Source organism: Macadamia integrifolia, chromosome 9, assembly GCF_013358625.1.
Source record: "Macadamia integrifolia cultivar HAES 741 chromosome 9, SCU_Mint_v3, whole genome shotgun sequence".
NCBI lineage: Eukaryota > Viridiplantae > Streptophyta > Magnoliopsida > Proteales > Proteaceae > Macadamia > Macadamia integrifolia.
The window spans coordinates 13,928,421-13,944,141 of NC_056565.1; the positions used below are offsets into that span (position 1 = coordinate 13,928,421).

At 36.9% G+C, this 15,721-nt stretch overlaps 2 protein-coding genes across 3 annotated transcripts; both read left to right on the forward strand.

The window, feature by feature from the left end:
* Positions 1–1,875: 1,875 nt before the first annotated feature.
* LOC122088796 (gibberellin 2-beta-dioxygenase 8-like) lies at positions 1,876–3,868 on the forward strand. Its single transcript, XM_042658122.1, has 3 exons — positions 1,876–2,406; positions 2,472–2,793; positions 3,472–3,868. Exons 1-3 carry the CDS (start codon positions 1,958–1,960, stop codon positions 3,688–3,690), a joined length of 990 nt encoding a protein of 329 aa, XP_042514056.1. The 5' UTR covers positions 1,876–1,957; the 3' UTR covers positions 3,691–3,868.
* Positions 3,869–5,921: 2,053 nt separating this feature from the next.
* LOC122088121 (protein PMR5-like) lies at positions 5,922–9,766 on the forward strand. Of its 2 annotated transcripts, none has more exons than XM_042657279.1 (5): positions 5,922–6,377; positions 6,455–6,626; positions 6,728–6,906; positions 7,340–7,498; positions 7,773–8,248. In XM_042657279.1, the coding sequence occupies exons 1-5, from the start codon at positions 6,037–6,039 to the stop codon at positions 7,846–7,848; spliced, it is 927 nt and encodes a 308-aa protein (XP_042513213.1). In that variant the 5' UTR covers positions 5,922–6,036; the 3' UTR covers positions 7,849–8,248. The 2 variants fall into 2 exon arrangements, with proteins under 2 accessions (XP_042513213.1, XP_042513212.1); XM_042657278.1 differs by lacking the exon at positions 7,773–8,248 and adding an exon at positions 9,305–9,766 and having other exon boundaries at positions 5,928–6,377.
* The last annotated feature ends 5,955 nt before the right edge of the window (positions 9,767–15,721 follow it).

Here is a 15,721-nt window from a genome sequence, read left to right on the forward strand (position 1 = left end):
ATGCATCAGTTTACTATCAATTTGGTCTAGGTTTCGTTTTGATTTACTATGTAAATATATTCAAAAAGTATGAAAATGAAACGTGATTTTTAAGTTTGATGTCTTATCGGTTTTAATGCGGCTAGGTTTAGTTTGAGAACAAAACTAAGCCTAAAACATAATCCAAAAGCTCATATTTCGTTGGTTTTGGCTAGGTTTTGACATCCATTACTAACACTCGTGGGAGTTGAGATCTCTTGTCCGTATGTTCATACACTTCAAGTGTCAACACATGTCTCACATATTGCCATTAAATAGGTAAGGAGGGGTATTTATAGAAACAAAAAGGGACATGTGTTGGTACATGAAAACACTCGGGTGAACTACATGTAGAGGATCTAAACTCCACATGTGGGACCCCCGATCGAGGTAGAAGATGAATCCTCTACGTGTACATGCACTTAGTCATACATGTGAGGATCTAACACCTGTCCCTTTAATTTTCGCATATATCCTTCATCATTCCATTAATGACAGGAAGTGGGGCAGGTGTTGGATCTATATCCAGGCATGGTTTCAAGTATTGGAATCATATCGACCGTATTGGTTGTATCGTATCAGTGTTGGCTGAGACCAGTACCTATCCATGATCGATCTGAATCAATTACTTCTATCGTTTTAGGGGTTCAACAATAAAAAAAGATTTTTTTTTTTTGAAAAAGCAAGGGCAAAAGTGAACTATACGCACCAACCAGATCGGTATCAGCATATATCGATACCTAAATCCATGTACTAGGTGAACGTATCAATCTCGAGATATAGTGGATCCAACAAAGTCAAGTTGAGATCTCCTACACATCAAGATGAATACTACTAAATAGGGGTGTCAATTCCAAGTCCACACTGGTAGGCCCGATCGAGCCCAACATGTTTATGACCCGACTCAATTAATAAAATTGTTGGGCCTAAGCCCAACCCATTTATAAATAGGTAGTACATGGTGCAAGGGATAAACCCGATGGGCTTCTCAACCGGCTCAACTTGTTTACCAATCGGACTTGGACCGACACTTTTAGTCCGATCATTATATAGGTATTTTGATTTTTTTGGAGATAAAATAAGGTATATTTTGATATTTTTATCAATTATTGAGTGTAATTAAATGTAATATCTTTTTAAAATTGTTAATAATTTAATAAAATAAATTAAAGTACCTTAAATCCAAGAAAAATAAGACTATTTAAGACCCATTTAAGGCATATTGATATATTACCTCGTTTAAGGTCTGGTTAAGAGAAGCTCGATTAAAACTTAAAACTCAACCAAGCCCAACACATCACCGATCAAGATCAACTCATTTCTTAAATAGGTAGGTCATGATCTGAAGATATAGGCCCATCATACTCAGTTAGACCGACCGAGATCAATCCAACCTAACCAATTGCCACCCCTATTAGTAATGTAGGAGTGTAGCACTGCAGAAATTGACAACCGACATCAAGGAAAGGAAACAAAAAGACCTAGATACATGCAGTGTATCTAAAATCCCACGAAATCCACAAAAATAAGGATAAAAATCGTCTGCAATTCTTTATCCGTGCAATACCCCCTTCAGATGGTGACACGTAGATAAAGTGATTTGAACGGCTCAGATTAATTATACACTGATCCAACTTCAACTCATTAGTTTGAAGTTCAATCAATATAGGATTAATCTGGACCGTTCAAACCGCTTTATCCACATGTCTCCCTTTTAAAGGGTATCGTACAGAATTGTACAAGATTAGAATTGCATACGATTTTTATCCAAAAAATAAACGTACATTTTTGTCCCCGAATCTAAACTCATAAATAAAAGGCCGCAGACCAGTCACCCGAGGCCCACCACAGAAGAGATCGACAGTCCTTGCTTTGTCCTTGTTGACATCCCATCCCATCATCCCATCCAATCTCATCTCCGGCGAAAAAAAGAGACAACATGTCGCAACAAGACCTCTCATCTTACCCTCCTCTCTTTGTCCAGCCAAGCGAGCCAGCTCGGACAGTCGAACCGGCCGATTCATTCCCACCGATCTCCGACGAGTCGGATCCACTCCCCTGCATCGATTTCCAGAAGCTGAACCCAGAGGAGATTGATAAGGCTTGCAAGGACTGGGGAATGTTCCGATTGGTCAACCATGGAATCCCAGTGGAGCTGACGGCCCAGCTTCAAGAGCAGTCGAAGAACCTCTTCTCTCTCCCTTTTGAATCCAAGCAAGCTAGCCTCCAAAGCCCAATGTCCTACTTTTGGGGTACTCCTGCCCTTACTCCCAATGGAGTGGCCATCACAAAAGGCTTCCAGAAGGTGAATAGGGTGGAGGGGATCTTTATGATTCTGAACCAACTACCTCAAATGCTAGGGGATGATCCTATGTTGAACTCTTTCAGGTATCTCTGGATTCTTGTCTCTCCCACGGTTTCCTTCCCACTGATTCTTCTTGGTTCTACCACAGGAGTTTAATGGAGGAATATGGGAAGCATATGGGTCGACTAGGTCGGTGCATATTCGAAGCTCTGAGGAAGAACGTGGGCATGGATCCAGCATTATCTCAACAATATCTATCCGAATCCACTGGGATGTTTCGCGTTTACCGCTATCTTCGGTGCTCCGAACCCAACAAAACAGAAGGGTTGGGTTCCCACACCGATAGCACTGTCCTCTCTATTTTGAACCAGGATGAAGTGGGAGGCTTGCAGATCTGCAAAGACGACAGATGGATAGAAATAAGGCCAATCACCAACACCCTCGTCGTTAACCTTGGTGATATGTTTCAGGTGCGCCTTTTCCCATTTCTCATTAAGCTCTGATTGGTTGAATGATGAATGTGAGTTAAAGGTATGGATAAGGGTTTCTTTCCAATAATAGTTCTCTCTAATTTGCTCTGATAGAGAAATTTGATTATGTTGCTTGTAGAATCACTTGGTCCTACATGTGAACATAAAATAATGTAGAAGATAATGGATAAATAAGAACAATCAATGCACATAGATTTACGAGGTTCGGAAAGATTATCCACGTCCTCGGTGAGATGAAATCATGTTTCACTATCAATTAAGAATAGAGTTACAACGCTTGTCCGCACACCTCTTAGTATTGTTTGCATTATAGCGAAAGAAACCATCGCTACAAATATATAGCGAAAGAAACCATCGCTACAAATATATAGCGAAAAAATAATAATTCGAAAAATACAAAACTACCATCAAATAAAAAATTTGAGCGGGGGTTGCGCCCCTCTACAACCCCGTTATGTAGGGGTCCTCGTGCCCTCCTTGCAACCCCACGGCCCTTTAATCGACTAGCGGGGCAGCCGTCTTGCCTGTCAAGGCACCTACACCACTACTCCCTGGATTAAACTGTGACTGAATACAAGACCTCGTACACCAACACATTCAACACCTGTCCTTTTTCTTATAAATATATTCCTCTTCATTCTTATAATGTGTATGCAGGCGATGAGCAACGATGAATATAAGAGTGCGAAACATAGAGTGATGAACAAAGGAGAGGAGAGGATCTCAATTTGCTATTTTGTGTTCCCTGAAGACGATGGTGTAATTCAGAGCACAAAATACAAGCCTTTCACTTACAAGGACTTCCGAGCAAAGGTCCAAGAAGATTTGAAGACCATCGGTTTCAAGGTAGGGCTCCAACGATTCAGGGCTTCATAGAGAGACCTTCAATTTATGTTTTTGTTAGCACAACATCCCTCAATAAACTAGGATCACTGTTCCTTAATCAGAAAAATCAATGCACCAACTATACAAGAAATGTTGAAGATTAAAGTGATAATCTATTGAGATGATGTTGGCTACCATTTATATTAGTAATTAATGCTTATGATACCAATGGGGTTGATAGTCTAATGGTGAAAATGCCTTTAACCCATTACCGCTTGAGTCGGTTGATTGTGGGTTTGAGGCTTAGTATGTCCATTTTGGTCTTATAGAAAAAGCACCGCTTGCAGATTTGAGAATGCGGGGAGGAGTTCCCCAAGCCTGCGGGTGTAGAAGGAATCCCCAGGCCACACTAATGGTAGTGGAAGGGTTCTATTTGGTTTCCATTATCAGCCAAAATCTTGTTGTGTAACCCATTAATTTTCTAGCGTTAGAAAAGGGTAGTTCTTTATGTTTTGGCAAAGGAAAGCAAAGTACATTACTTTTTTTCTTTTCATCTTTATGGATTCTTTTCTCATCCCACTTCGGAGTGCAAAGGGCCAACTCTGGGGCCTCCCTAAGCCTGCTTTAAAGCCGCAAACACCTAATATTCCATATAAATGAGAAGTCATAAAAAAGAAGACAAGTTAGGTCCAAATGATATATCCTTTTAAAATAGATTAATTATCAAATTCATTTTTATAGGGGTATTCTAAATCAAGTAAACTAAAATGGTTGGAACTCTTCACCCATCCACTCAGAACCTCAAGCACAAATTCAACGGGAACACGGGGGTATCTTATATCACAAGGTGAAGATAGAATAATCGAATACGTAACGTTTAAAAAACTTACATTCTAGCGACAAGACACCAACCAATTGCACTAGTAATTGTCTATCTGAGACTATCCCTTGACCCGTAGATCCTGACACAATGTTAGAATTCTAGCTCTTTCAGAATGGTATCTCACTGATAGTTCGGGCCCCCCGAAGGAGGCTTCTTCACTCTCCACCTAAGTTGCACAGGAAAGGCCCAAAGCCAATCAAAGGAACAGTGAAGCTTCATAGGGTCTTTCTGTCCAGGTGCAAGTAGTTCGCATATTCAAAGATATATCTATTTCACCAAGTCTCTCTTCAAAACAGTGCCCAGATTGTTACGCTTTTCGTATGAAAAAAAAACCCGACAAGAAATTTCACTATCGTAAAACTGTTATAATTACGACCGCCGTTCACCAAGGCTTCCATCGCCATTTGCTCAAGTTAGCAACTTGGTGCAATACTATAAAAATCTGCCAAAGTGAAAACCGAGATTCAAGTCTAAGGCCATGTGATTGTGTATATATAAACTACTGAGGTTGTGGGGCAAGTGAGATAAGTTCTTATGGTGCTATCATCCAATGAGAGTTTTTCTTTTTTTTTTTTAAGTAGGAATCCAACGAGAGTTAAAAGCACCAAATGAAGAGGATTCGTCCTGGTCTTGCCTCCTTTAAAATAGAAGATTACAGTTCAGAGTTCACACCTCAAGCGGGACAAAACTTAAGAGAAAAGTCACAAAACCCACCACATTCTCCACGTACTACCCCATAAGATTTGACTCTGGTTTTGGGTTATCAAACTGAACCCAAATCTGGGAAAAAAATCGTCTGCAATTCTGATCTCGTACAATTCCGTGAAATACCACCTTCAGGAGGTGACACGTGTATTGATACCAATGCAATGGTCTAGATCTGATTTAAATGCCTCTTCACTGATTTAATGTTTTATTAGTTGTACCAGATCTGGATCATTGTATTGGTATCAATACACGTGTCACCGCCTGAAGGTGGTATTGCACGGAATTGTACGAGATCGGAATTGCAGACGATTTCAACCCCCAAATCTGCTGGTTCATTGCAGCTTTTAAACCTGTTCCTGATCAACACACTTAATTCTGTAGGTTAATTTGGTTTAATCAAACCCCACTGCTTAACCCAAACTGGTTCAACCCGGCGATATAGCAAAGGAAAAACTAAGACCAATCTGAACCAGCCTATACTTGCAAACCCAATGGGTCAATCTGAATTGGGCAAATAGTTATTAATTAGTCCCAATCCAAACTGGCTGAGCCATTTCCACCTCTAGCTCTGCTGCTCAGCACCACCAATATATCCATCAGTTTAGAGATCACGTGAACCCTTACTGTAGCTATCCATCTTCACATGCACGACCCACACTCCACAACAAAATACGCATCTTTATACAACAAGAAATAAAGCAGAGACCACCCCGCTCTCTCCTCCCTTTTCTCTCTTTCTCTCTTTCTCTCTCTACCGTTCAATCTCTGTTTCTCCTTTTTCTTCTCTGTCATCTTTCTTTTCTCCAATGGCTCTTCTTCCCTTTCCCCCATCTTATAATGGAATTGGGTCTTGTTTTATGATTCTGTGCTTGATTTTGGTTGTTACCCATACAGCTTCACCAGCTCTACTGGTGGGATTGAAGAACCACCATATCACCCACCATTTCAGGAAACCACAACCCATCACAGCTAATAAAACCACCTGCAACTTGTTCGTCGGGAGCTGGGTTCGTGATGATTCTTACCCGACTTACCAATCCTCTTCATGTCCTATCATCGACCCAGGTTTCAATTGCCAGTTGAACGGTCGACCGGATACAGATTATCTCAGATATCGATGGAAACCCATCAATTGTGACCTCCCCAGGTGCTGTTCTTCTCTGTTTTTCCTCTGTTCTATTTGACATTGAAGCTTTCTCTAGTTAATTTTAATGGTGGAAGCAGGTTCGATGGGGTTGATTTTCTGATGAAGATGAGAGGGAAGACGGTGATGTTCGTGGGTGATTCACTGGGTCGCAACCAATGGGAGTCTTTGATTTGTATGATTTCACTTTCGGTGCCACAATCACCTACCCAATTGGTCAAGGCTGATCCTCTGTACACGTTCAAGTTCTTAGTAAGTAATTTAAGGGTCTGACTCTAGCTTCCAAACGAGCCTTAAGGTACTGAGAGTGTGTTTAGTATTTGCTATTTATACGTATTTGTGTACTTATACAGGAATATGGGGTGTCGGTGTTGTTCTATAGAGCACCGTACCTGGTGGATATAGATATTATGCAAGGGAAGCGAATTCTGCGGTTGGACGACATCTCAGGCAATGCCAACGCTTGGAGAGGTGTTGATGTCTTGTCTTTTAACTCTGGACACTGGTGGCTTCACAAGGGTTCACTTCAGGGGTATGTAATAGGATGAAAAGGTCCTCCTTGTCCACCATGATGTGACCTTAAAAATAGGTTTTTATTGGCCTTCATTTAAATTGTAGATACATAGATAGAGAATCGAATATGGTACCATGCGTCTATCAATATAATTTTTAATTCGTCCTAACTATCGGAGCAACCCAGGGATGGATAACACCATTGGTTGTCGCGGAGTTTTCATTTCTTTAACCATAGTCAGATTGGTTTGAAATTGAACAAGCAAGGTTTTGGGGTTTACCTATCCATTAAATTTTAACTTGACCCATGATATCACATATTTAAATGTCTTTTAAAAATAGTTTTTCTTATGTATGTATGATTGTGTAAAAAACCTTTTGAGTATAATTAATTATAGAAGTACTAGGAAACATACTTATGTGAGAAACTAATTAAATGTTGTATGAAGCAGGTGGGACTACATGGAATCAGGAGGGACATTGTATCAAGATATGGACCGGTCTGTGGCATTTGAGAGGGGTTTGAGAACGTGGGCTAGCTGGGTTGACACTAATATTGATCCGACAAAGACAAGTGTCTTCTTCCAGGGCATCTCTCCTACACATTACAAGTAACTTCTTAATTCCCTCTTTTTTATCTTTCCTTCTTAATCCTTCTTAACTTGAAATTATAAATGCCTATTAAGAAGAGTTTGGATTGTTAGTTACCTTATACCCGGGCCCACATGATAGGGTGTAGTAGTTGAGATAGGGACTGTGTCCTTGGCTAGTGCCCTACAAGCTGGCTTTCAATAATTGGAAAATCCAAAAGAGAGTGTTCCAAACCCTTTTTACAAGTCTTGCATTTCGTGAAACAAGGGGCTGAATCTGAATCTTATCTGACAGACTTAACCCTAAAATGAAGATTATGTCTCCCTTTTCTTCAAATGGAGCTTATGCAATACAAGTGGGCCATGGATAGGTGTTGTGAACGTAGGCCCACCAAGAAGACTGATCAGAACCGTCAAGATTCTCCTGCCTTTTTTATATTGATCAAGCGGTTCACCCTACCCTACCAAAAGACTGACTGGTCTTTCATAGTTGGTGCCTCGTGACAAGCAATAATTGGAAAGAAAGAAAAACTAACAGGTGGGGTCATCAACATTCACGTGACGTCGTGAAGTATGTAAATTCACCAAAAAAGAATATTCTTTTTTCCTCTTCTCTCCCTGTCTACCACGGTCTGTACTGAGGGTAATCTTGTCATTCTGACTTGTCTTGTGACCTAACAAACGCCAATTATTTTTGTCGGTGGTGGCATTTAGTGGGCTTCCACTATCATGTGTTTTTTTCGGCGCCTAATGGGACATTTTTTGCTTTAATCATGCATGTGTTTGGTGCACACATCTATGACCATCAGTCCATGTGGGGTGAACCGTGAACGTGTTTAAGTGGGGCCCATTTTTATTTAGAAGAATAAGGGACCCACTAAAATAGTGGAGTTATTTTTGGTTTGGCCCAGTCCAATGGATTTGTGGGCCAATCCTACTGTGAAGAAAACTTTTCATTAGTTGTCTTAGTTTTCTGGGCCAGTAGAATTGGGGCGAGAAGTCTGAGTGTTGCATAGAGTCATGGGCTTGGAGTGGCTCGATCCTATAGGCCTGCAGGAAAATGGCTGGGTGTGGTCACTGTGGTGTATTTCACCTAAATGCCAAATTCAAATGGATTCAAACCATTGGGATGGACTTTGAGTGAAATTATTGACACATCTCGACCTTTCTCGAGCTTTCTCGAGCTTGGGCTTAGGTGTGGATCTGAAACTATAGGCCTACTATGCTTAGTCAGTTAGGTTTGGGCCCGGACTTAAGCTTTAATGGCCCATAAGGGTCTTTTCGAGCTCCTAGGTTTGGATCTGAAACCATAGGCCTACACTATGCTTAGCGAGTTGGGTTTGCGCCTGGACTTAAGTTTCAATGGCTCATTTGGGTCTTTTCGTGCTCCAAACCTAGCTTGGGCTTAGGTTTGGATCTAAAACCATAGACCTATTCTATGCTTAATCAGTTGGTACACTATACTTAGTCAGTTGGGTTTGGGCCTGGACTTAAAAGCTTTAATGGCCCATCTAGGTATTTTCGATGCTTGGGCTTAGGTTACCCTATGCTTAGTCGGTTGGGATTGGACCTGGACTTAGACTTCAATGGTATCTAACCCTTAAACCGGAGCTTCAGAGTAGAGAAACCATTTCCAAGGCCATTAGTCCAATAGTCGTATACTGCTCGACCGATGTGGAACTAAACTCCCCTCTCATTCTGGTCATGGAACATACTCACCACATCAAACCTGACCCTAAAGCATTAAACTTGTTCTAGGACTTGGGTTTGTTTCTAATTAAATTGGTTCAGTAATTCTAACTTTTGGGGCTTTTTTGAATGGTGCAGTCCTACTGAATGGAACACTGGTGCTCAGGCTTCCAGGAATTGTTACGGTGAGACGGCGCCACTGAGTGGTGGAACATATCCAGGGCCATATCCGGATCAAATGAAGGTGGTTCGGGCTGTATTAGGATATATGCAAACTCCAGTGTATCTGCTAGACATCACAATGTTGTCTCTGCTTAGAAAAGATGGGCACCCATCCATTTATGGTACCGATCACACAGCAGACTGTAGTCATTGGTGCTTACCAGGCCTACCTGATACTTGGAACCAACTTTTCTACACATCTTTGTTCTTTTAAAGCTATACTTGTTATTCTTAGTCACCAAAATGGTGTATTAAGAAGTTGTAACTTTATTTTCAAAAGTTATTTAATTTAAAAATAGAAAAGGGTTCTCAAAATATTGAAAATTATTTAATCTAGTATTTACTATTGAATAAAAGATTTATTGGCATCTCTCTTAAGATTCAGACTATTATAGGAAACCCCTGTAAATGCTATATATACCCCATTATTCAGTGTTTCCCCATAATACCCACTCCAAAGCCTAAAATCGCACACCGGAGATGGCCGTAGAGGGAACCTTTCTCCTCCGCTATTTATGTGAAATGATAAGATCTACCATCAATGGGGGGATATAGGCAAAAATGTGAGCTTACAATTTTTTTTTTCACCTACCTAAGTTACAATAAGATTTTTCTTTTTGTTTTAAGAGCTTTATTAGCCTGGGAAGCGATTCTCATAATTTGTATGAGACTATGTACACTTTCACGTGTTTTGTAGTGGATCTGCATTACGGGTGTTAATTTGAGAACATAATTTAGAACTATCCTGCTAAAATTAAGTACTGAACCATACCATTAATAAATGGAATGGTATTGGTGTTACCAAACAATAAATTTGATAAGATGGTTCTAGGACGAGATTCCCAATGGTGTGGCACCAGTAGGAAAATACCAGTTAGGCATCAGATGGAATCGAAACCATTAATATTGTTTCAAAGGTTATCACGTTCTATTGTGTTCAACTTTATGGCTAAAGTTTAATGTATTTGGGTGGTCTTTTCTCTTATAGATGTTTTAACTAATGAACCTTTAGTTCTATTACAATTAACTTGTTTGGTGATAGCCTTTAACCTATATTAGAGCTTATTTCTTTAGTCATTATTAATTCTTAGTTGTTATTTCGAAAAAAAAAAAATTTATGAAAATTTTCATATTTCTTGTATTCTAACTTAATTTTTAAAATAAGGAACACTTTATATCTCTTGATAATGAAAAGATCCACAACACTAGTAATGGAACTATCTCATTAAGAATAATTGAAGTTCTCTTTATTCTATATTATAATGTGTAGAACCATTTAAGAATCGATACCATCATGTTCCATTGATGATCGGAATTGGGACCTAGGTCTTCTTTCTTTTCTTTCTTTCCTTTTTTTTTTTTCCTGAGGAGAGGTGGTTGGTGGGGTGGAGATACATTAACTCCCAACTCACCCTGGCCTGATGTTATATTTAGGTTTAAAAAACCATTCCCATTTGCTTCTGTTTTTTTTTTGGTAAAAGTTCCTATATATCATCATACCAAGGTTAGTAGGTTAGGAGTAGTTTAAATTGAAAACAACTTAAAGGAATTATTTAAGGAAAACGAAATTTATTTGTGGTGGTATTTTAGTCAAGCCGGCAGTCAAATTGTGGGAAGTACTACTCTCATTGTATGATTGAATTAGTTTCTTCAACTACCCCCTTCCACTTGTATGGTAATACTTGGGCTTTTTTTTCCTCTTTTAGTAAATTAATTGGTCACTTTCAATCCCATTTTATTTCTGGATCATGAAGTGGTTACTCCTGAGCCCCCCCTCCCAGAAATAGAAAAAATATTGACTTTTCTAATTGCTTAAAAAAAAAAAATGGTGATTAGTAAAAAGAAAAAAAAAATTTCTTTACTGTGAAGGGTTCACCTATGGAAGTCATCATTAGTACCCAATATATGTTAGAGGTCTGAAATTCCAAGGCACCTATTCAAGTGTCTTAATGATCATCGGTGAACAAATTCCTCTTTCTACAAGTAAAAATGCCAAACTTAAAGCAATTCTAACCCAATTTTGTTTTAATTGAATTTTTGTAAACCATTGAAAATATAAAGAAAAACAATATATATAAAATTCCACGTGCACGTGTGGCCATGTGTAGAGGTAGAGAGGATTTGAAAGAGAGAGAGAGAGGTGTCCAGCTCAAAATAAATAATATAATAAATGTCATCCTTAATTCATCTATCAATAATGTATTTTTTTTCTTCTCTTTTTTCCCCTTTTTTTGGTTAAAGCAAAATTGCTTTCTTGGATCACAAATAAGTCAAATATGTGACTGTGTATATATGGATATAAAAAATATTATCGTGACTTTGGAGTGCATTCTACTTTAGTATGCGTTGTTTGTTTAACGCAATGTTCATGGACCTGAAGTTTATTTTTTTCAATGTTAGACAAGCTCAGAGGAAAATGATATCTTGAAAGGTCTATAGGGCATTATGAATAGCACAATAATGTTTCGAGATGAAAACCAAATAGTGTCGGGAAAATGATTTGATTCATCATTCTTCAATATTACGAATTAAAACCTAAACCATTTGTTTTGTAATTTTTTATTTAGTATAAAGTATATAGAATAATTTATAAAATTGAAATCACAAGAAAATTACTACAATAATTCAAAACACAAATGGGTTGTTAAGCTACTTTATAGGAAAAACTTGAGCAACATCTTTGTGCCTTCTTCTCCTTAAATTGCCATTGAAACAAGAGATAGTTAATTATAACATTCTAAGGATTTGCTACAATGAACACAAATCTCAAAATAAGTAGTCAAATAAAATGGTAAAATATGGTTGAATCGGCTAAATAATATTCATAAAAAATCATTAGAAAAAAATCAAGTAACCTTCAATGCCTTTATAGTTGATAAGATCACGAGGCCCTCAATACAGAAAAAAATAAAGATTCATAGAAGAAGAAGAAGAAAAAAAAAAAGTAATACTCTATCCTACGAATTGAGAAATTCCATAGTATCTTCAACTTAAATATTAATAATGACAAGGAATTTGAGAGAAATATGAATCTTTCACAGTATCGACAAAGTTGTAGAGAAGTCCGACTTTTGATCATTGTTTCAAGAGTGGGTTCGGTCACTGCTGCTTAGTGTTAGAGTTGTGCCAACATTGTTGCTTTCACATATTCGAGATTGGATCTGATTGGAGACAAGTCGAGGGAGAGGGGAAGTGAAATGAATTGAGAAGAGAACTGTGAGAGAGAGAAGGGGAATTAGAAAAATCTCTATTTTTCCGTAACAACGACAAAGGGATTTGAAAGAAATAATTCATATTTTTTACTGATTTCAAATGTAAATACTCATAGAAGATTAAATCCTTGAAAACACTTTGGTAAATCGCATGATATCACTTACATTGTATAAGATGTAAAGAAAAAACTCTATTGTAATTGAAACCATCGACTTCTCAAACTATCAATCAGCGATAAGGACCTGCAACAATTCTAATATTTTTTAAAATTTTTATTTTATATATACAGGTAAACTAAGAAAAGTGGAACCATAGGAACGAAAAGAAGTCCAAGAACAAAAGAACTATGAATTAAAAAAATATATCAATGCATAGATTTCGATTCAGACATGATATATTGCATTAAAAGCAACTATAAGACGATCCATAAATGCATTCAAAATATTAATACAGGTAAATAAAATCGATCCTTCTACCAATGTATCATATCCATTAACATAAAAATTAAGAAACAAAAAAAGATTTATCAGGAACAAAATCCATACCAGGACTGTATTGCTCGAATGTCCCAATAACAATGTAGGGATCCTTGGAAGTTTGAGCCAGTAGCTGTGACTCTCTAATCGCCATGGAATTGGGTCAACTTCTTTCTTCACCCATTATATCACTGAAGAAATAAAAAATAATCCAAAATTAAAACAATCTAACATGTAGACTTGATATAAGTTGATAAAAACAAATTTAACACCATCGGTCCACTCTAAGTAATCCTTCACAAACCTACACTACCAACACCCCCCCCCCAAAAAAAAAGAAGTAATAATCTAATTTACAACTTCCATGAACTGGTATTATCGAGAAATTTATAATTCCAATGTGTAAATTTTTGCCTTACATTTTTTATTCATATAAATTCAAAAGTGCAATCATAGGATGAAGAAACACAGGATATAGAAGAAACATACTCTTCTTCCGTTAGACTAATTTCTAGAATCTTTGCAAGAGGAAGTATATTCATTCCAATATCCTATAAAGAGCAAAAGTCCCTGTCAAATGTTGAACATTACTTGGCATTCAAAATATCAGAAACTATAAGTATCAATGATATAAAAAATTTGCTAAAGACTTTAGACCTCATTAATGAAGAAAGTAATATAAGGATTTCCTTTAGCATGGATCTGATTTGTAAACAAGATAAAACCAAACATTCACTGATGGATTGTACAATTCCAATATATTTTTCAGATATAACTATTGTTGGAAAACCATGTTTTGTGACCTAACTCGTCCTCTTTAAAACCTAGTGAGTCAGAGCGAGTCACAAAAAACCAGGCGAGTCATGTCAAATTTCCCATGTCATTCCCATACTAGTCTTTCTCAAGTAATCCAAATAAATAATTAATATATAAATTAAACGAGACAAGATATGATAAAAGTATTTGTTTTTCAAATTTTTTTTATGAAGCCCATCATTCATTGTCTCTGGGATGAAAGTGATAAGATCCAACTTGGAGATGTCATGGTCATGAATCATGTTTTTTTTATTAAATTTAGATGTATACATTCAATAATCACTAGACTCAATACAGAAGCTCAGACATTAAACATTTAGCATCATTAAAATATATTTTAGTTCAAAACTATTCAGAAATGCCAACTCAAAATTTTGACAAGAATCGGCCTTTTTTGTTGTGACTTGGGCAAAACAAACGAGTCTTAAATAACTCAATATGATTTGGTCCGAGACTTGTCATTTTTTAATACAGGACGAGTCTCCATGATTCTTGACCAGGTTTCTAATCTTTTGACCAAAATTAGTCTAGTTTTCCTAGTCAAAACCTAGTTTGCCAACAATGGATAGAACATCAATAAAAAATAAAAATAAAAAATAAAAAATAAAAAATAAAAATAATTTCTCTAATGCAAGCACCAATTATCCAAGACTAAAACCTGTCACTGTAATCCCTTCATAACTCTTGAGATGATTATCTAGTGATCTGAGAAGCAAAATACAAACATTTGAATATAGTCGAATGAGAAAAATAACGATGAAGACATACTGATAGATGACAATATATCATTGACTATGATATGGGGTTTTCGAGTCTGTTGCATATGCGCTGCCATCCAAATTGTCCATAAAGGACTTCTCTTAGTTTACGAGAAAGCTGTGTGAGTAGAACATCTTCAAGCTCTAGGGTTTCGACTTTAGATTTCTGGTTTCTCAATTTTATTCCTTCTTTAGTTTCTAATTTTTATTAGTATTAGAACACAGAATGTGAAATCATAAAAAGGATAGAAGAAATGAATAATAGCTCATTAGAGAGTTATTATTGATTAAGAAACCAAAACGAAATTAGGAAAATTAGGAAAGCAATTGGGGAAAGACATAGATTTTTCTTTTATCTTTTTTAGTATAAATATAGAATGATATAAAATTAGATTGTGGCAAGATAGAAAGAAAAAGGAATGTGTGTGTGTGTGTGTGTGTGAGAGAGAGAGAGAGAGAGGAGGGCGAGAGAGTATAATTTTTTTTTTTTTTAATAAAAATGTGAGAGTGATAATATTTATTTATTTATTTTTAGTAGAAAGGCGTGAGAGTTTGAGAGAGAGAGAATGAAGGGTGAGTGATTTTAATAAAGAGAATAATTTTTAACTAAATAAAGTATCTATTGTTTAAAAACTAATATTACTTTCTAAATATTAGAGATAGAGTGAATGGAGGGTGTGAGAGTTTAATAAAAAAAATTAAAACTAATTTTTTAAATTAGTAAAGAAAATAATATTAATTTTTTTTTGTAGAACTAATTTTTAATTATTGAAAAAAAACAAAGGGTAAAAAAAAAAAAGAATAAATAAGAAAGACCAACGAAAGTGATGATGAATAATAGCTCGAGGGTTATTATTGATTAAGAAACCAAAACAAAATTAGGAAAACAATTGGGGAAAGATATAGATTTTTTTTTTAGTATAAATATAGAATAATATAAAATTAGATTGTGACAAGATAGAAAGAGAAAGAACGTGTGTGTGTGTTTGTGTGTGTGTGTGTGTGTGTGTGTGAGAGAGAGAGAGAGAGAGAGAGAGAGAGAGAGAGAGAGAGAGAGAGAGAGAGAGAGA